General features: G+C 42.8%; 1 protein-coding gene across 2 annotated transcripts; it reads left to right on the forward strand.

Moving 5' to 3' along the window:
- The first annotated feature begins 1,567 nt into the window (after positions 1-1,567).
- Positions 1,568-20,744, forward strand: LOC110510158 (5-hydroxytryptamine receptor 2A-like). 2 transcript variants are annotated; one of them, XM_021591516.2, is made up of 4 exons: positions 1,568-1,973; positions 15,987-16,479; positions 17,168-17,368; positions 18,002-20,744. In XM_021591516.2, exons 2-4 carry the CDS (start codon positions 16,191-16,193, stop codon positions 18,895-18,897), a joined length of 1,386 nt encoding a protein of 461 aa, XP_021447191.1. In that variant the 5' UTR covers positions 1,568-1,973; positions 15,987-16,190; the 3' UTR covers positions 18,898-20,744. The 2 variants fall into 2 exon arrangements, with proteins under 2 accessions (XP_021447191.1, XP_036824140.1); XM_036968245.1 differs by lacking the exon at positions 1,568-1,973 and having other exon boundaries at positions 14,601-16,479.
- Positions 20,745-21,788: the final 1,044 nt, after the last annotated feature.

The raw sequence follows: 21,788 nt of genomic DNA on the forward strand, positions 1-21,788 counted from the left end.
AGTAAAGGGGCTGAATAATTTTGCACGCCCAATTTTTCCGTTTTTGATTTGTTAAAAAAGTTTGAAATTTCCAATAAATGTCGTTCCACTTCATGATTATGTCCCACTTGTTGTTGATTCTTCACAAAAAAATACAGTTTTATATCTTTATGTTTGAAGCCTGAAATGTGGCAAAAGGTCGCAAAGTTCAAGGGGGCCGAATACTTTCGCAAGGCACTGTATATACAAATATTTACACATATTAATTTTGCAGAAATTAAATGCAGTTGACTCAGTTTTGCTGAGTTTATATTATATGCATAGCAGTCTTACAATGAACAGTAGCCTTTAGAAGGTGTTTGTTCAACTTGTCAGTGAATTGTCCCTCTGCCATTTCAAATCCTGAGTCCAGACCATGTTGTTTTGAGATATATCAAGTATAATTGCAAATTGAGTGGGACTGGGAGAATGGAGGAGAGAAACAGGAAGTAAGGATGCAGTCAGTGAAGGGAGGGAGGTAGTCATTAGAGCTGTAATTGAAGTCTGACAGATGGAGACACAGAGCTATAGCTGTGCTTCTCTTCTCATTAGACTGGTTGCATGTCAGAGGTCATCCTGGTCTGCGACATTCCACCTGGTTTAGTAGCACCAACACGTCTGTCCTGGTCTGTGTCAAGGAAGTCACTCGGAGACATGTCGTATCAATACAGTGTTGGTCAGTTGATACTTTGTAGTGTTTCAGATGCTGGTTAATGTGTCACAGCCTGGTCATAAAACTCCACTATTAATATATGTTTACAGACCCATCGTATTGACAGAGTAGGCTAACAGAAGCGGAATTGCATATCATGCATACCCTTGATTTGATTGGTCTCTTCTCCAAAGATGAATTTGTAGAATGTCCAAAGAAAAAAAAAATCAAAGTTATTTTATTCTCCTGTTTCACATCTCTAACCCAGCAGGTGCAGGCTGGCAGTAACCTAATAGTTCCCTGATGTCTCCAGTTGATTGGGGTCTCTGTCTTGTCCCTATATTGTATGTTCTTGCTGAGATGTCCATGGGCTGCCCATTGGTCCATGGGCAGCCCATGTCAGACAGAGGGCCCTCATGAGACAGGCAAGGTTCCTTCCTCACTGTCCTGGATATGTCATAGCTGGTAACTCTCCCCTGGCCCGAGGTCAAAACATGGGCAGAAGATAACACTATTTTCTGTGTTTTGGGTACACTACGTTTGTGAGAAAAAAAAGTTTATTCTGATTTTCAGGGGCTGTTTCAGCACCCTTACTTCCCAAGGCTATGCCCTCGGCTATAGTTGTGTTAAGTAAACATAGGCTATGGATCAACACTATGTCGAATTGACTGGATCTGTCCTGTGTGTGCGTTGGTGACTGTATGACTCAGGCTAGCGCATGCACGCTAGGCTCAGCCTCTGGCTAGGACAGATGGACCATATTTAGTATACCATTAAGGGGGTCAGGGACAGAAATAAAACACGTTATTTGCAATGTTGTTATTGACAGTACAGTAGTAGGCCTACTGCATCAAAATATGAAGTAGGTATATTTTCTTTCACTTTGTGCAAGAAATGCACATTCAGATGAGGAAATCGAAAACCCTATCTAATTGAACACGTAGTTTGCAAGCGGAATGAAGTCTTCAAAACAGACTGCAATTTACGTGCATTATTAATTAAGCAATATTGAACAACAATCTCATCTGAAAATGTACACGAGCAGTCACAAAGCAGAGCGGCATTGTGAGCGTGGCAGCGTCTTTGGATGGATGGAAGGCGTGGAGATGAGAACATTGAGTTTGTTCTCGACTCTAAGTCAGAGGATACGCCTCTACTTCTGCAACTGCCGCAGATTTTACACGGAGAGTTCTCACTTTACCATGAAAGGAGGCTGACATACATGATGGGTTTATGAAGGAAATACGTTTTGAGGAAGTGAAAACGAAAAGTGCGCGCAGAAGGTCCGACAGCATCATTGGCGGTATGTAACGTCTCGCTTTGAAATTGTTGTATATCCTATGTAGATTTGCAAGCGCTCTCAAATAAGATACTTGAATTAATTTGCATCGGTTCGCTATAGGGCTATACAGACCGTTTTAGGATCTTCAATTCTAAACAGCCTACCCACTTTATATTTAGTAGACGCTCTTACCCAGAGGGACTAACATGAACAATTAGGGTTAAGTGCCTTGCTCAAGGGCACATCGACAGATGTTTCACCTAGTGGGCTCAGTGATTCGAACCAGCGACCTTTCGGGTTACTGGCCCAACGCTCTTATGGCTAGCTACCGTCCATATAAAGCCTTAGTTCGTTTTCAATCAAATGGCAGCCACTTAATTGGCTGTAGCCTAAAGCTGAGGAATGTGGCTGAGAAAATGTAACCACTCTCAAATACATAGATAGAGCTTGGGTGCAAAGACTGACAGTCCATGAGAACAACATGATAGTTTTACACTTTTGAAGCCCATTGAGACATTGTTTACTAATGTAGTAAATTAATAATATCCTCTTTGGGCTGAGAACCCACTAACCGGATCGATATGACAACAGCCAGTGAAAGCGCAGTGTGCCAAATTGAAAACAACAGAAAAAATTAAAATTAAAATTCCTCAAACATACAAGTATTTTACACCATTTTAAAGATACACTTCTTGTTAATCCCACCACAATGTCCGATTTCAAAAAGGCTTTACGACGAAAGCAAACCAAACGATTATGTTAGGTCAGAGCAAAGTCACAGAAAAACAGCCATTTTTCCAGCTAAAGAGAGGAGTCACAAAAAGCAGAAATAGAGATAAATTAATCACTAACCTTTGATGATCATCATCAGATGACACTCATAGGACTTCATGTTACACAATACATGTATGTGTTGTTCGATAAAGTTAATATTTAAATAAAAACATATCAGTACACATTAGCGCGTTATGTTCAGTAGTTCCAAAACATCCGGTGATTTTGCAGAGAGCCACATCAATTTACAGAAATACTCATAATAAACATTGATAAAAGATACAACTATTATGCATGGAATTATAGAAAAGGTCTTCTGCAGTCACCCTTTCACTAAATTATTTGATTGGCTTTGCCACAGAGATTGATATTAGGCATTGATCTTGGATCTCATGGTTAATTGATTGCATTAGGTGAATGACTGCACTTGTATAGTCTGATTAGTGTTGAGTCAGCAGGTCTGTTCTTGACTGCAATGTAATCCTTTGCACAAATCCAGGCAAAGACACATACATTTATCAAGTGCATAGGGTCGATTCTGACCTAAGTTAAGTGTAAGTGGAACGGTATTCCCTTTATATGCACTCTTCTCTCTGTGTGTATTCTGACCTTGAAATGAAGTATATAAAACAGAATGCTATTAAGCTGTTATTCGTTTGTATGAAGTTATGAATGTGTAGCGGACGTGTGTCTACAGATATGCTGTATTCTGATCTTGAATTAAATCCCCTAATAATTCCACTATCTTTACACGCGAAGAAACTAATTAATTAAGGTCCAGCGAACCTACCGGTTCCAAGTGGTAAAAACATCTACTTTCCCTCCATAGAAATAACACCATTCTCCACGCACTGTAATTTACAACTTGATAAGAGCTATTGATACAAGCTAGGTAATCTGTTTGGATAAGAGAATTTGAAATATCTTGTTTTAGATACATTTTACCTTATAATCCTGGAGACATGTGAAATCACTAATTTGACAGCAAACTGATGAAGCATATCAACATAACTTTCCCACGGTAAAGTTTATGAAATGATGTGCCATTATGCAGAATTTAAATTGTACAGTCTTTTAACTTGCAGGGATGAGCACTCCACAATATCTTAATTACGGGCTACCACGACTTTCTCTGTCTCCTATTTCTTTCATGTTAAATATTAGCCACAATCAGTATCGACCTTCAGTAGGCCTAATAACCACATATTCAACTGCCAGTTTACTGTTAGTTCCCTTCAGGTTGTATAGCCTACAGTACATTATCATTCCATTTCTTCACATTGTTTCGTCGACTTGCCTGGTTAAATGAAGGTCAAATATGTGTATTTACATGGCTTTCTTTCAATGATCCCTAATATTCTGAACGTTCTCTCCATATATTCTATTGAGTCTGTCGACTACATTCAAATTTAAAGGTATAGTTAAAGGGATGGCTTAAGATAAATGTCATTTAGTACATTCAGTACATTCAGTACAACTCCACAAGAAAATATGTTTGTCAGCAAGTGGGATGGTTTTCAGCAGTTGAATTACATTTATTCAGAGCGTGTTACTCGATTGAATAAGGTGCGAATACCAAATACTGACAAGTGCTTAAGAAAGGTGTGTGTAGAAAAGGAGTAATACTGTTGGAATCGGACCCATAATGTCTAAGGTTCCTATGAATGAGTCCTTCTAAGAAAACAAATAATCAAATGACAGTTCTTAGAAAGAGGATATCCCTTTGGTTTGGTACAATAATGGATTGTTAATGATCAGTGGTGTAATATTATATTACACATTCTATTGACTGTACGCTTGTTTATTCCATGTGTAACTCTGTGTTGTTGTTTGTGTCACCTGCTTTGCTTTATCTTGGCCAGGTCGCAGTTGTAAATGAGAACTTGTTCTCAACTGGCCTACCTGGTTAAATAAAGGTGAAATAAAAAATTAAATAAATATTGCATATGCCCATTTAATAAGAGAAAGCATTTTCCAATGGCAGAGTTGATCTGCTTTTGAATCTTGAAGAATAGTTTGGCCTTGCCCGCCAAGCCCAAAGTCAATTTAACAGTCAAATGGTAGGCTATGCTTTCATACTTTTATAACATTTATCGGGCTATACATTAACCTGGGTTGAACGTGCCAGACATCATTGGCACTTAAAGTCTTCCCTGGGATGAAGATCATAGTGTTTTTTAAAAATCTATTCTGACTGTGGAAATGGACGGAGGACCTATTTGCCTACACCACAGGCTTGCAGACAGGTTTTTATTTTAGCATGCTGTCCCCATAGGAGAGAGACAGTCATCATGAATAATCAGCACTACATGTACCATTTTTTTAAGTTTAACGTCTACTGGCATGTGGTGTTTCATCCATGATTTAATACTAACCCTCACAGTATAGGAACATCTGATGTCATAGCTCATGTCTACAACCCGTAAGCCTACCTAAAATATATACAAGTCAAATTTAAGAAACAACAGTATTACCATTTTGAAACATGCCTGGGCTGTTTACTAAGATCAAATAATATACTTTATTCTCTCTATCTGGTATGCATCAGGCAGTTGAGTCTCACATCTCTACATCCATCATTTATAATGTCGATTAGGGTTTATAGGGAAGCTTGTAGTTCTTAGCTTACAGTCTACATAGTGTACATACTGCATCACATGTGGATTTGTGTAAACTCCGCTTCTTCATATATTGTCTGTATATCCCGATTATCGTTTGTGTATATCCTGTTTATTGTTTGTGTATATCCTGTTTATCGTCTGGCTGTATATCCTGTTTATCGTCTGACTGTATATCCTGTTTATCGTCTGACTGTATATCCCGTTTATCGTCTGACTGTATATCTCGTTTATCGTTTGTGTATATCCTGTTTATCATTTGTGTATATCCTGTTTATCGTCTGACTGTATATCCTGTTTATCATCTGACTGTATATTCCGTTTATCGTTTGTGTATATCCTGTTTATCGTCTGACTGTACATCCTGTTTATCGTTTGTGTATATCCTGTTTATTGTCTGACTGTATATCCTGTTTATCGTCTGGCTGTATATCCTGTTTATCGTCTGGCTGTATATCCTGTTTATCGTCTGACTGCATATCCTGTTTATCGTCTGGCTGTATATCCTGTTTATCGTCTGTCTGTATATCCTGTTTATCGTCTGGCTGTATATCCTGTTTATCGTCTGACTGTATATCCTGTTTATCGTCTGGCTGTACATCCTGTTTATCGTCTGGCTGTATATGCTGTTTATCGTCTGGCTGTATATCCTGTTTATCGTCTGGCTGTATATCCTGTTTATCGTCTGGCTGTATATCCTGTTTATCGTCTGACTGTATATCCCGTTTATCGTCTGACTGTATATCCTGTTTATCATTTGTGTATATCCAGTTTATCGTCTGACTGTATATCCTGTTTATCGTCTGACTGTATATCCTGTTTATCGTCTGACTGTACATCCTGTTTATTGTCTGTATATCCTGTTTATCGTTTGTGTATATCCTGTTTGTCGTCTGTCTGTATATCCTGTTTATTGTCTGACTGTACATCCTGTTTATTGTCTGTATATCCTGTTTATCGTTTGTGTATATCCTGTTTGTCGTCTGTCTGTATGTCCTGTTTAATGTGGCAGGACCATTTCACCAAGTCAAATTAATTTACATGCAAATGTACTTGGCAAATAAAGGTGATTCTGATTAAAGGTTCCTAATGTGTGGGACACCTATGCTGTCACATTGAGGACAATTCCCCTTGCTGAGGACAGAATGACCTCTGCCAGCTCTAGATGTCAAGTTAATTAATCTCTTCAGAACCACTTCCTGCAAGTGAACAATTTCAGCCTCTCCTCTCCTGAGAATCCTGTCATAGCATCACCGACCAGGGCATTGTCCTGCGTTTGGTTTTTCCCAGGAACTCAGTCTGGGTTGTGTCTGTGCTTTAATGTTTGTCTGATGACTCTTGATTAGGGTAAGAAGTGGAATGAATTCTTGAGTTATAAACATAGGGCTATTTGATACCATACATGGCATTACAGTGGTCAGAGGAGTTAGCTAAAGCTGGAACAGATCTGGATCAACACATTTAGTAGGACTTAAGGTGGAACTCACAGCGTTTTATCAACATGAAATCTGATAAGAATCAGTACACCCCCAGGAAGAATATGACACCTTTAATTTTTTAATGATTATTATTATTATCCTTTTCACATTTTCATACTTTCATAGAATGTTTGGGAATGACGTAGAGTAAGGCATTTTGAAAATTCTAATGCAATACTGGGAAACCAGCCGTGCGTTTGGACAATTAATAGACACTGTAACCGATGTGAAATGGCTAGCTAGTTAGCGGTGGTGCGCGCTAATATCATTTAAACCGGTGATGTCACTCGCGTTGCGACCTTGAAGTAGTGGTTCACCTTGCTCTGCAAGGGCCACAGCTTTTGTGGAGCGATGGGTAACGATGCTTCGTGGGTGTCAGTTGTTGATGTGTGCAGAGGGTCCCTGGTTCGAGCCCGGTTATGGGCGAGGGGACGGACTAAAGTTATACTGTTACAACTGCAGCAAATAAAACTTAATAAAAACATGTCAGTCTTGTCCAGGACCGGACTCTACACAGACCGGTGCGCCATAGCCAATCAGAGCTACAGAAGGCCTTTATGCAAAAGCCATTTGCCACACAGCCTGCCATCATTCACTTTGAACTGGACTGTGTGTTTTCAGGCAGTAGCAACAGTGTGACTTTAGACCATTAGAAAGCATTGCCACAAAATACCTGAATGGATTTCTGAAAAGATATAAATAACACAAATCCTCTTACATTTGGGACTGCTGAAACTTAAACTTTTTCAGCTTGTAGTTGGCCATCAAAATTGCACTGATGGTCCTCCTGAGTGGCGCAGCGGTCTAAGGCACTGCATCGCAATGCTAGAGGCGTCACTACAGATCCGGGTTCGACCCATGAGGCGGCGCACAATTTGCCCAGCGTCATCCGGGCAGTGGTGTGAAAATACTTTAAAGTATTACTTAAGTCGTTTTTGGGGGGTATCTGTACTTTACTATTTATCTTTTTGACAACTTTTACTTTTACTTCAATACATTTCTAAAGAAAATAATGTACTTTTTACTCCATACATTTTCCCTGACACCCAAAAGTACTAGTTACATTTTGAATGCTTAGCAGGACAGAACATTTTTCCAATTCACACACTTATCAAGAGAACATCCCTGGTCATCCCTACTGCCTCTGATCTGGCGGACTCATTAAAACACAAATTATTATTTTGTAAATGATATTTGAGTGTTGGTGTGCCCCTGGCTATCCTTAAAATAATAAAACCAAAAAATCTAAATCTAATATAAGGAATGTGAAATGATTTATCCTTTGGTTTTACTAAAGTATATTTTAGCAATTACATTTACTTTTGATACTTAACTATATATAAAACCAAATACTTTTGGACTTTTACTCAAGTGGTATTTTACTTGGTGACTTTCACTTTTACTTGAGTCCTTTTCTATTAAGGTGTCTTTACTTTTACTCAAGTATGACAATTGTGTATTTTTTCCACCACCGAGTCCAGGGTTTGGCCGGCTGGGATGTCCTTGTCCCATCGAGATCAAGCGACTCTTTGTGGCGACCGTGTGCATGCACGCTGACTTTGGTTGCCAGCTGTACTTTTTTCCTTCGACACATTGTTGCAGCTGGCTTCTGGGTTAAGCGAGCAGTGTGTCAAGAAGCAGTGTGGCTTAAGGTACCGTGTTTCGGAGGACGCGTGGCCCTCGACCTTCGCCTTTCCCGAGTCCGTACGGGAGTTGCAGTGATGGAACAAGACCGTAGCTAGCAATTGGGTATCATGAAATTGGGGAGAAAAATGGGTAAAAAGTAAAAAATATATACAATTTGCACTGATAAACATTGGGGAATAGTAGCCTGCTCACCCCTTCTTCAACTTCTCTGCCAATGCACTATTGTCCTAACCCATGTTTTGACAATTGAATGGGAACTGCCTGCTCACGCATTTGATCCATGCCAAATACACTGCTCAAAAAAATAAAGGGAACACTTAAACAACACAATGTCACTCCAAGTCAATCACACTTCTGTGAAATCAAACTGTCCACTAAGGAAGCAGCACTGATTGACAATAAATTTCACATGCTGTTGTGCAAATGGAATAGACAACAGGTGGAAATTATAGGCAATTAGCAAGACACCCCCAATAAAGGAGTGGTTCTGCAGGTGATAACCACAGACCACTTCTCAGTTCCTATGCTTCCTGGCTGAAGTTTTGGTCACTTTTGAATGCTGGCGGTGCTTTCACTCTAGTGGTAGCACGAGACGGAGTCTACAACCCACACAAGTGGCTCAGGTAGTGCAGCTCATCCAGGATGGCAAATCAATGCGAGCTGTGTCTGTCAGCGTAGTGTCCAGAGGCGCTACCAGGAGACAGGCCAGTACATCAGGAGACGTGGAGGAGGACGTAGGAGGGCAACAACCCAGCAGCAGGACCGCTACCTCCGCCTTTGTGCAAGGAGGAGCAGGAGGAGCACTGCCAGAGCCCTGCAAAATGACCTCCAGCAAGCCACAAATGTGCATGTGTCTGCTCAAACGGTCAGAAACCGACTCCATGAGGGTGGTATGAGGGCCCGACGTCCACAGGTGGGGGTTGTGCTTACAGCCCAACACCGTGCAGGACGTTTGGCATTTGCCAGAGAACACCAAGATTGGCAAATTCGCCACTGGCGCCCTGTGCTCTTCACAGATGAAAGCAGGTTCACACTGAGCACATGTGACAGACGTGACAGAGTCTGGAGACGCCATGGAGAACGTTCTATTGCCTGCAACATCCTCCAGCATGACTGGTTTGGCGGTGGGTCAGTCATGGTGTGGGGTGGCATTTCTTTGGGGGGCCGCACAGCCCTCCATGTGCTCGCCAGAGGTAGACTGACTGCCATTAGATACCGAGATGAGATCCTCAGACCCCTTGTGAGACCATATGCTGGTGCGGTTGGCCCTGGGTTCCTCCTAATGCAAGACAATGCTAGACCTCATGTGGCTGGAGTGTGTCAGCAGTTTCTGCAAGAGGAAGGCATTGATGCTATGGACTGGCCCGCCCGTTCCCCAGACCTGAATCCAATTGAGCACATCTGGGACATCATGTCTCGCTCCATCCACCAACGCCACGTTGCACCACAGACTGTCCAGGAGTTGGCGGATGCTTTAGTCCAGGTCTGGGAGGAGATCCCTCAGGAGGCCATCCGCCACCTCATCAGGAGCATGCCCAGGTGTTGTAGGGAGGTCATACAGGCACGTGGAGGCCACACACACTACTGAGCCTCATTTTGACTTGTTTTAAGGACATTACATCAAAGTTGGATCCGCCTGTAGTGTGGTTTTCCACTTTAATTTTGAGTGTGACTCCAAATCCAGACCTCCATGGGTTGATAAATTTGATTTCCATTGATAATTTTTGTGTGATTTTGTTGTCAGCACATTCAACTATGTAAAGAAAAAAGTATTTAATAAGAATATTTCATTCATTCAGATCTAGGATGTGTTATTTTAGTGTTCCCTTTATTTTTTTGAGCAGTGTACATTTGATTTACAAATAATAGATATGCATGCTAACTGTGGATAATAGTCGTTCAAGTTCAGCATAGCTAGCTAGCAAAGCTATTCACGTTTCTTGCTTGCTAACCAAATGACAGCAACATCTCTACCTGTAGCCACTGTAAAAGTAATATGATGAGAAAAAGTCGGCCACTCGCACAATGACATGACAGCCTAGCTAGCTAGCTAACGTTAGGCTCCAGGTTTTTAGCTTGCTAAATAAATAGCTACATACAACTAGTTAATTAGCCCCGTTACGACTGACTTGTGATCATTGCCCGTGGTAGATTGATTGTATTGACATTCCCAGCCTTAGTTACATTGTCCGTTTTTGTCCAAAATATTGAGTCATTGAAACTGAAACAGTGCATCCCGAATGGGCGGAGGCAGCAAACAATGTACCAGGCCAGCTGTGATTTACAACCTGATAGCAATATTTTTTGGACTACCAAGAAATGTATTGGTGAATTATATTAATCATGCATTGAACTGCATCCATCTATTCTGACAACAATACACTTACTCTACTAGTCTTGCTAATACCAGCCTCTCTATGTCCCTGACTTGAGTCTGCAACGGCTACTTTGGTGTGTCTTATTTGGTATTATGGCGGCCCGCAAACAAATGTCATAGGTGCATGCCACCACCTACTGTATTGGCTGTGTATTAGCCTATTCTCTATGTCCTCTATGATTTACGTTCCATTCCTGCGGTATAATTGACAACAATGGCCATGAACGCCTAAAAACCAACCTTACTGAAGCACATGTTATTCCTATCACTCTCTATTGGCCTCGGCCAACTCACAGAGATCCTCTTAGGATTCTTCACCCTGGATACATCTTCCTCTACTACTCTCTTCAGTGCCTCTGCATACGACACCTTCTGCACTACTCTGATCCTGGTAACCTCAACCTGTCTTTCTCTCTCCCGACACCTCTGATCTCCAGCACCATGGGTACCCCTATAGTTAACACACACACACTTTTGTTCCACTGATACTACACATTCCTTTGTCTCATGTTCTCCTGCACACATCTCAGAATCTCCCTGCTACACACTACTGCCATATTACCATAAGTTTGACACCTAAAACGCTAATGGATTTGGGACAAAAGCTCTTACGGGATAACTGACAGATCCTAACTTAGTAGTCCAGACGGTGGCTTTTCCATTTAATTGCGCTCTCCACCGGGTCATCTGCTCTCCACCGGGTCATCAGCTCTCCACCGGGTCATCAGCTCTCCACCGGGTCATCAGCTCTCCACCGGGTCATCAGCTCTCCACCGGGTCATCAGCTCTCCACCGGGTCATCAGCTCTCCACCGGGTCTGCGTCAAACCAAATGACGGGCGTCACAGACACAGGGAATCTTCCACTTCAGTTGATCTTCCTCAACACTTAACGCCACTCCAGTTATTTGTATTTATTATGGATCCCCATTACCTGGATCCCCATTACCTGGATCCCCATTAGCTGGATCCCCATTAGCTGGATCCCCATTAGCTGGATCCCTATTAGCTGGATCCCCATTACCTGGATCCCCATTACCTGGATCCCCATTAGCTGGATCCCCATTAGCTGGATCCCCATTAGCTGGATCCCCATTAGCTGGATCCCCATTAGCTGGATCCCCATTAGCTGGATCCCCATTAGCTGGATCCCCATTAGCTGGATCCCCATTAGCTGCTACCAGAGGGAGCAATGCCCTGCTCTGGAGAGGAAAGCAAGTCACAGTTCTTGTCCCCAGTCGCGTTGTACGGAGCGCACGCTCCCTCTGGACAGCAGAAACTCACAAAATCTACATGATAGCACTTCGAGTCACTTTCACCGAACAAACATTCCCTAACCTCTTTTCCACCCAACCTGACACCACATATGGATCAGCCAGAAGGCAAAGATCCATTCTCTCAAAGTCTCACTCCCACTGGGCCAAAATCACCTTCATCACCATCTGGACGAGGCCTGAACTCAGCAGTCCTCACTGCAGGTACTACATCCATACCCCTGTCAGGTTCCATCTCTGAGCTACTAGAGCACGTATTCCTCTTTTTGCACTTGACTCCAACCATCATCACCACATTGTTCCCCAGTGCACTCAGCTCCTTCTTGTCGGTCATCACTGCACCTGTACCACAATTATTTTACTTTCCTTCTCGAGATCTTTCAAAAGTGCTGTGCAATCCTCCATTCCATCAAAACATGTTCCCCCTTTCTCCTTATCTGCCATCTTCCCCTTCGACAGATCTTCCAGAAGGCTTCTGCTATCCCCCACTCTATATTTATTCATAATACACTATATATACAAAAGTATGTAGATATCCCTTCAAATGAGTGGATTTGGCTTTTTCAGCTACACCCGTTCCTAACAAGCGTATAAAATCAAGCACACAGCCATGCAATCTCCATAGACAAACATTTTCAGTAGAATGGCCTTACTGAAGTGCTCAGTGACTTTCAACGTGGCACTGTCACAAGTCACAAGTCAAATTTCTGCCCTGCTAGAGCTGCCCCGGTCAACTGTAAGTGATATTGTGAAGTAGAAACATCTAGGAGCAACAATTGCTCTACCGAAGTGGTAGGCCACACAAGCTCACAGAACAGGCCCGGTGACTGCTGAAACCCGTAGTGTGTAAAAATCGTCTGTCCTCAGTTGCAACACTCTCTACCGAGTTCCAAACTGCTTCTGGAAGCAACATCTGCACAAGAGCTGTTCATCGGAAACTTAATGAAATGGGTTACCATGGCTGAGCTGGTGCACACAAGCCTAAGATCATAATGCGCAATAACTAACGTCGGCTGGAGTGGTGTAAAGCGTGCCACCATTGGACTTTGGAGCAGTGGAAATGTGTTCTCTGGAGTGATGAATCAAGCTTCACCATCTGACAGTCTGACTGACAAATCTTGGTTTAGTGGATGCCTGGAGAACGCTACCTGCCCCAATGCATAGTGCCAACTGTAAAGTTTGCTGGAGAATGAATAATGTTCTGGGGCTGTTTTTCATGGTTCGGGCTAGGCCCCTTAGTTCCAGTGAAGGGAAATCTTAACGCTACAGCAAACAATGACATTCTAGAGAATTCTGTGCTTCCAACTTTGTGGCAACAGTTTGGGGAAGGCCATTTCCTGTTTCAGCATGACAATGCCCCCATGCACAAAGTGAGGTCCATATAGAACTGGTTTGTCGAGATTGGTGTGGACGAACTTGACTGGCCTGCACAGAGCCCTGACCTCAACCCCCATCTAACACCTTTCGGATTAATTGGAACGCCGACTGCGAGCCAGGCCTAATCGCCCAACATCAGTGCCCGACCTTGTAGCTGAATGGAAGAAAGTTACAACATCTAGTGGAAAGCCTTCCCAGAAGAGTGGAGGCTGTTATAGCAGCAAAGGTGGGACCAACTCCATATTAATACCCATGATTTTAGAATGAGATGTTTAAGCTGGTGTCCACATACATTTGGTCATGTAGTGTATATTCCACTTTCTTGTTTTTTTCCTTGTCTGCCATCTTCTTCTTCTGTTACGTTTGCAATTATCTCCAGTACTTCAATTCGACTGCTGTCATCGCGAATCCCCATGGACCTGCTTCAACCTAACTAACCTGGTTCAGCTTATCAACCAGCTAATTATTAGAATCAGGTGTGCTACATTAGGGTTGGAGTGAAAACTACAGGACGGTAGCTCTCCAGGAACAGGGTTGGAGTTAAAACCTACAGGAGGGTAGCGCTCCAGGAACAGGGTTGGGGTGAAAACCTACAGGAGGGTAGCTCTCCAGGAACAGGGTTGGAGTTCAAATCTACAGGACGGTAGCTCTCCAGGAACAGGGTTGGAGTTAAAACCTACAGGATGGTAGCTCTCCAGGAACAGGGTTGGAGTTAAAACCTACAGGAGGGTAGCTCTCCAGGAACAGGGTTGGAGTTAAAACCTACAGGAGGGTAGATCTCAAGGAACAGGGTTGGAGTTAAAACCTACAGGAGGGTAGATCTCAAGGAACAGGGTTGGAGTTAAAACCTACAGGAGGGTAGCTCTCCAGGAACAGGGTTGGAGTTCAAATCTACAGGACGGTAGCTCTCCAGGAACAGGGTTGGAGTTAAAACCTACAGGATGGTAGCTCTCCAGGAACAGGGTTGGAGTTAAAACCTACAGGAGGGTAGCTCTCCAGGAACAGGGTTGGAGTTAAAACCTACAGGAGGGTAGATCTCAAGGAACAGGGTTGGAGTTAAAACCTACAGGAGGGTAGATCTCAAGGAACAGGGTTGGAGTTAAAACCTACAGGAGGGTAGCTCTCCAGGAACAGGGTTGGAGAGCCCTGTTCTACATCATCATTTTTTTCTCTCCTACAGACCATTGGAGGCTGGTGGGTGGAACTATACAAGGACAAGCTCATTCTAATGGCTTGAATGACATGAAACGGTAACAAACACATCAAACATATGGAAACAACATGTTTAACTCCGTTCCATTTATTCCATTTCAGCCATTACAATGAGCCCGTCCTCCTGTTGCTTCTCCCACCAGCCTCCACTGCTATAGACATTGTCAGTACTGGGATGCATTTTAAAACATTCAACTTTCCACCACTCCCCCAGGGGTAAATTCGTGTTAAATTCGTGTAGCTTGGTGTTTGGTGAGCAAATTAAACGTGACATTTTTTTATTTATTTCAGACGATTGAATCACCAGAGCCTCAATGTTTGCCGGAGGAATGAAGACATCCAAGGACTAAAATTAACTCTGACTATTTCTAATTTGTATTTCTCTTTATTTGTATTTCTCTTTATAGCACGGCATGGTATGACATTTTTATGTTCTTACGGTGGTAGTGACTTCTAGTCTGACTGTCAAAGATACAGCATTTTACCCAGACTCCCGATGTGGCACAGAGACCAATGTGATACACATCAGCAGTTGGCCATTCTTACAGAAGTATAGCATGCAATGCCATCTGGGGTCTTCTTCAATAGCCAAGCGCTGTATCAAGTCTGTATAATTTCTTTGCTATTTTAATCAAATCAACTTGTTGTCACATGCGCCGAATACAAGTGTAGACTTTACAGTGAAATGCTTACTTACAAGACGTTAACCAACAGTGCAGTTCAAGACTTACAGTCTCTGCGGATCTTATTGATGCTGCATGCTTTCTGGCAGCGGTCCAGCTGTTCCTTGACTCCGTGGATCAGAACCGGATCCATGTCCCGTGATCACACACTGCACATCCTCTTTGGCACCAGCAGAGAGCCCAGAGCATCCAGACCATCTGGCAGGAATAGCGGACTTTAACCAGAGCAATTAGGGAATCACGCCTACTGCCATCTGCTCTAAATGTATACTCTGTATGATGTGCACATGCGAATATAAAGTCAAGTCTAGTAGTACGTCATTTGAATAAATAAAATAGCCTAACTGTTTAGGGGGGGGGAGTAAACAATGGAAAAATAACATTTGCACATACAGTACAAATATTTGTTATGCAAAGTCTCCTATGACAACTAAAACATTTGCTGCTGAGAATCACAGACAGATGTTACATACATTGAAGCAGAGGTTGATGTGGCTGTAATGTTCTGTTAATACACAAGCTAAGTTGTCTGTCTACAGTGGAAATGTGTTTACAGAAATGTGACTAACTCAGAACTGTTTCGATTTATTTTGCAGATAAAAAAAAAATATATCATCACAAATAACACCCGAGTGCGCCACGGGTATGAAAAACTAAACCTTCTGTCTATCATTGGCATCGCAGGAAGTCCAATGTTTGTTGAGCACCATAGTGCTGCTTTGGAGCACAGGTGATGGGTGGCTGAGCACAGCAGCAGCCCTGCTTGGAGGGTCTAGCCTATAGCCTCTCTCAGTGACAGGATGACTATGCCAGAGAGCACTACAGTTTTCTTTAACCTGAGCTTCCCTGTGGAGTGGAATCAGTCTGACTCCAGACCGGAGACACCTGACAAGGCGAAGAACTGGCCTGCTCTGCTCATCTTAATGGTCATCTTCTTCACTGTGGTGGGCAACATCCTGCTCATCCTGGCTGTGTCTCTGGAGAGGAAGCTGCAGAATGCCACCAGCTTCTTCCTGCGCTCCCTTGCTGTGGCAGACATGCTTGTGGGTTTTCTCGTCATGCCGGTCTCACTGATCAACATTCTCTATGGTAGGTGGGTAGGTAGGTAGGTGGGTGGTAGGTAGGTAGGTGGTGGGTTGAGCTCTTTTAGCAAAGCAGTGCTTGTTTACCCTCTGAATAATGATCTATTGAAAGCAGCTAGGGATACGAGGCTTTGCTGTGAGCTGATTTTCGAGTGGATGAGGAAGACGGTGAGGAAAAAGATCCTGGTTAACATGTTATGGCATGTCTATCGGAGCAAACAAATCAGCCTTTTGTGTCTGTTAATGGGTACAATTGGTCAAGACCCTTAGACGAGGATAAAGGAACAGTTCAGGTTTACCATGACCAAATGAAGATCATCTGAGTAGACAGAAACACATTCTAATGTGAGATTACCCCGTTCCCACAGAATGCCCTTATCTCAGTAAGCCCCATTACTTTGAGTGGCATTGAAGAGTTTGTTTATTTTAGATCAAATGGGTTTGTGTGCAAATGTGCAACGGCCAGATAAACTCTTTCCTCATAAATGTTCATTATTTTCATGTCATTAAGGATGAAATACTTTGATCGGTTACATCATTACATGATTTTTCTAGTTACATCATAGCAGTCTATTTGATGATATATGAGACTGAAAAATGACCTTGGATTTGTTTGTATGGTCACAAAGCAGGTGTAAAGATTTGATAATGAAATATCAGTAATTGTTAGTGAACTGTGTCTGTCCATCCCTCAGACTACGTGTGGCCCTTCCCCAGACCCCTCTGTCCCGTCTGGATCTACCTAGATGTGCTGTTCTCCACAGCATCCATCATGCACCTGTGCGCCATCTCACTGGACCGCTATGTGGGCATCTGTAACCCCATCCAACATAGCCGCTCCAACACCCTCTCCAAGGCCAAGGCTAAGATCGCCCTCGTCTGGACCATCTCCATAGGTGAGTTCATGCTGACGTAGTTGTTGTAAATCAGGAGGGGGGAAAACGATTGAACAAGAGATCTAGCTAAATCATTTCCTCCTACTGTGTTGTCTGTGTTGTCTGGAGAGATAGTGAGTTACTATGTGACATTCTTTCTGTTTTGCCTTTTTGAAGAAAAAAACATCAGTGCTTTTTTTCTACAGTCTGTCAGAAAGCCAAAACGGACCGTTTTTCTCTGACCTCTCCTGAGGCTCTCTGACATCTTCACGCTGAGAGATGCTCTAAACAGGGACGACAGGACCATCCATTAGGGTCTCGTGGCTCAAGGCTTTTTTTGGTTTCACAGAAATCGGACAGCCAGTCAACCTGTTAGCTTGTTGACTTCATCTAAAAACCTCAATCCACTTTCTCTGCCCTCATGTGCTTCCTTGAATCAACCTGCTGGTTGTTTAATCATTATGATTCCCTCTTCTAATCTAATAATATAATGTTTTTGAGATAGATGTAGCCATGTTTGTGCATTGGTTTAAATATGACAATAATAAGTGATATTAATTGTCCTGTGATCTCCATGTCCACCTCTCTCTCTTTGACAGTGATCTCCATGTCCATCTCTCTCTCTCTCTCTCTCTCTCTCTCTCTCTCTGACAGTGATCTCCACACCCATCCCTGTGATTGGCCTGTATGACGAGGGGAAGGTGTTTGTCAACGGGACCTGTGTACTGAACGAGCACAGCTTCGTCCTGATTGGCTCCTTCGTAGCCTTCTTTGTCCCTCTGGTCATCATGGTGGTCAGCTACTGTTTGACTGTGCGTGTTCTGCAGCACCAAGCTTCTGACTTCCTGCATGGAGGCCAGGCTTCAATCAACCAGCCGGCCCTACTCAGGATCACCCCAAGGTCCCCTGCAGGGGACAGTCTCCGTCTCCTCAAACAGGACCCTGCCCCTGAGGCCTTGCCAGCTGTTGGTTCCTCCGACGTTTCCGTCTCTCAAGCCTCCCTTCAACCCATCTCTCCAACAGGGAGACAGGAGCCAGGGGGAGCTGGCATGGCTCAATCAATCAAAAATGAGAGGAGAGCCTCCATGGTCCTGGGTGTGGTGTTTTTCCTCTTCCTGATGATGTGGTGTCCATTCTTCATCACCAATGTGCTGAGCGTGTTGTGTGAGGACTCGATAATAAGCCTGTGCAATAAGCCCGTGTTGGCAGTGCTCCTAAAGGTCTTTGTTTGGGTGGGATATGTCTCCTCTGGTGTCAACCCACTGGTCTACACTCTATTCAACAGGACCTACAGACAGGCCTTCCAACGCTACCTACAGTGTATCTACCACAGCCCGCCAGCCAAGAGCACCAAGAATATTTCTGTTAATACCGTCACGCCTATTCTATGCAGTAAAGATGCCAACGACTGTAGCTGTAACAGCCACAATGGGTATAAAGGGGAAATGAAAGGAAGAATGGGGTTGGATAGAGAGGGTACAAGGTCTGGGATGCTTGAGAAGTTGGCCAGTGTCTGTCCCACCACCGCTGAGGAAGTCAGCTGTGTCTGAACTGGCTGGCTGGCCTACTGTCTTTCCCCTCCAGGCTCTCTACATACAAAACATTGTTGTGACACAGCTGTTGCTTCATGTCACTGCCTGGATTCTCCAGCTCATCTTCTTGTTCAAACACAGGAGATGTACTGGATTCTCAATCTCCACTTCCTGTTCAAACACAGGAGATGTACTGGATTCTCCAGCTCCACTTCCTGTTCAAACACAGGAGATGTACTGGATTCTCCAGCTCCACTTCCTGTTCAAACACAGGAGATGTACTCTGTTGCTGGACCTGTAAACATGACTCAATGAGATATGAAATAGTGTTAAGTCTGCACAATTGATACTGTATGTGTCAGACATTAATTACAGCTAGTGAGTAATATGTGTGTAGTCAGTGTGGTTATTGTAATGAAATGTCCATTAACTGCACTACTAGTAAATCAAAAGGCGTTTGCATCTGTGACAACAGGGCTTTGAGGGTCATTTACAGGAAAACCACTTGCTGTATCTCTCTGTAATCCTGGAGCCACAGTGCCACCTAATGGAAATATACTGTACAATACATAAACATTTAATTTCTTACTAGAAGTTTTTTCCTGTCTGTATGATAGTCAAAGATAATAGTCAATAGTCAAGTCAAAGATAATAGTATTGCACTTGAATGGGAAACAGATGTCTTCATGGACAAGGAGATGTTTCACTCCCCATTTACCTCAAGACTGGTTCATATTTCTGACAGAGTGAGGCCAGGAACCACACCCTATGAGTATTTTTTTCTTCTTAAATCATATATCACAGTCAAATTTTACTAGTTTATTTTTTTATATATTTTTCCCCCTCTGAAATATTGTATTAAAATATACAAATTAGGTGATATCTCATTAAATATGCACATATTTGCCTATTATGCAAAGTGAGATTGGGAAACCCTAGTCTAAGGATAACCACGGAACATTTAGTGAATGCAGATGCTTCTGAGGCTGAGAACAATTTGTTGGTGTGTGGATAGAGTCTGACTTTCGGGAAATGGCAGTTAAAGACAAACCCTATGAATTTAGTCAACCCAACGTCATACATACACCCATTTAGACCCAATCATCATATCTTCAAGGTAAGTTACTACAAATAGGCCAGTTTGTAACATTGAAATGGGCTTTTAAATTATGTGTGATTCAATGTAGTGAGTTTTGAAATTATGGATGTAAGTCCATTTAAGGGGTTACTATTCATTTCATTTTGATGATGGTAGTAGTATGATAAACTAACAAAAGTAATACATATGCATTTGCATCGAATTCTTTTACTTTTTAATTTATTGGACCAAAATACCAAAAAATATCGAAATTGATAAGTAAATGCAAAATGTAATTTTGGCCAGTGGTGCTTAATATGATATGATCTGTGTTTTTTTCTTCTTCAGTTCTGACGTATGGGGTTTCTATTTTCGGCTGGCGTTAAAGGCGGCGCTAGTGTCAAACGCATGTAGTTTGCAATTTTCCAGCCCTAACGCCAGGTTTGGCAATTTACCTGTCTAACATCACCATATTTGAGCCGTGTCCTTAAAAACATGATCTTTAAGTGCTAATTTCCGACAGCGCTGGTAGGGATATTTAAGACCAACCAAAAGCTGATTTTAGCAGTAAAACAGTTGGTTATGGCATGAATTTTGACGCACCCTGCCCATTATGTGCATTGAACAAGGTGTGAGTTGGTGCCTGTATACTTTCTATTTAGAAACATAAAACAATAATGTTTTTGGCTCGTGAGACTGTTTGGAAATAAATCTTAATCACCAAAGCTTTATTAAAATATCAAGTCTGAGAGGAGTAAAACAGTGAGCTGACATTCCCTTTTTTTACCTACAGTGCATTCGGAAACTATTCACACCCATTCAGTTTTTCCAAATGTTGTTACGTTACAGCGGTATTGTAAAATTGATTGTCCTCACCAGACATCACCGGAAACAATGTCGCCTATGGGCACAAACCCACCGTCGCCTGACCAGACAGGACTGGCAAAAAGTGCTCTTCACTGACGAGTTGCGGTTTTGTCTCACCAGGGGTGATGGTTGGATTTGCGTTTATCGTCGAAGGAATGAGTGTTACACCGAGGCCTGTACTCTGGAGCGGGATCGATTTGGAGGTAGAGGGTCCATTATGGTCTGGGGCAGTGTGTCACAGCATCATCGGACTGAGCTTGTTGTCATTGCAGGCAATCTCAACGCTGTGCGTTACAGGGAAGACATCCTCCTCCCTCATGTGCTATCCTTCCTGCAGGCTCATCCTGACATGACCCTCCAGCATGACAATGCCACCAGCCATACTGCTCGTTCTGGGCGTGATTTCCTGCAAGACAGGAATGTCAGTGTTCTGCCATGACCAACGAAGAGCCCGGATCTCAATCCCATTGAGCACGTCTGGGACCTGTTGGATCGGCGGGTGAGGGCTAGGGCCATTCCCCCCAGAAATGTCCAGGAACTTGCAGGTGCCTTGGTGGAAGAGTGGGGTAACATCTCACAGCATGAACTGGCAAATCTGGTGCAGTCCATGAGGAGGAGATGCACAGCAGTACTTAATGCAGTTGGTGGCCACACCATATACTGACTGTTACTTTTGACCTCCCCTTTGTTCAGGGACACATTATTCCATTTCTGTTTGTCAAATGTCTGTGGAACTTGTTCAGTTTGGCTCAGTTGTTGAATCTTGTTATGTTCATACAAATATTTACACATGTTAAGTTTGCTGAAAATAAACGCAGTTGACAGTGAGAGGACATTTCTTTTTTTGCTGAGTTTATTTGTGACTTTTCACCCTTTGAATTGTCATTAGTGTATGAGATGTAGAGAGAGTGCTAGATAAATACTTTGGATGTGCATCCAAGCTTCTAGATCACTCTGTACCAAG

Source organism: Oncorhynchus mykiss, chromosome Y (genome assembly GCF_013265735.2).
Source record: "Oncorhynchus mykiss isolate Arlee chromosome Y, USDA_OmykA_1.1, whole genome shotgun sequence".
Taxonomy (NCBI): domain Eukaryota; kingdom Metazoa; phylum Chordata; class Actinopteri; order Salmoniformes; family Salmonidae; genus Oncorhynchus; species Oncorhynchus mykiss.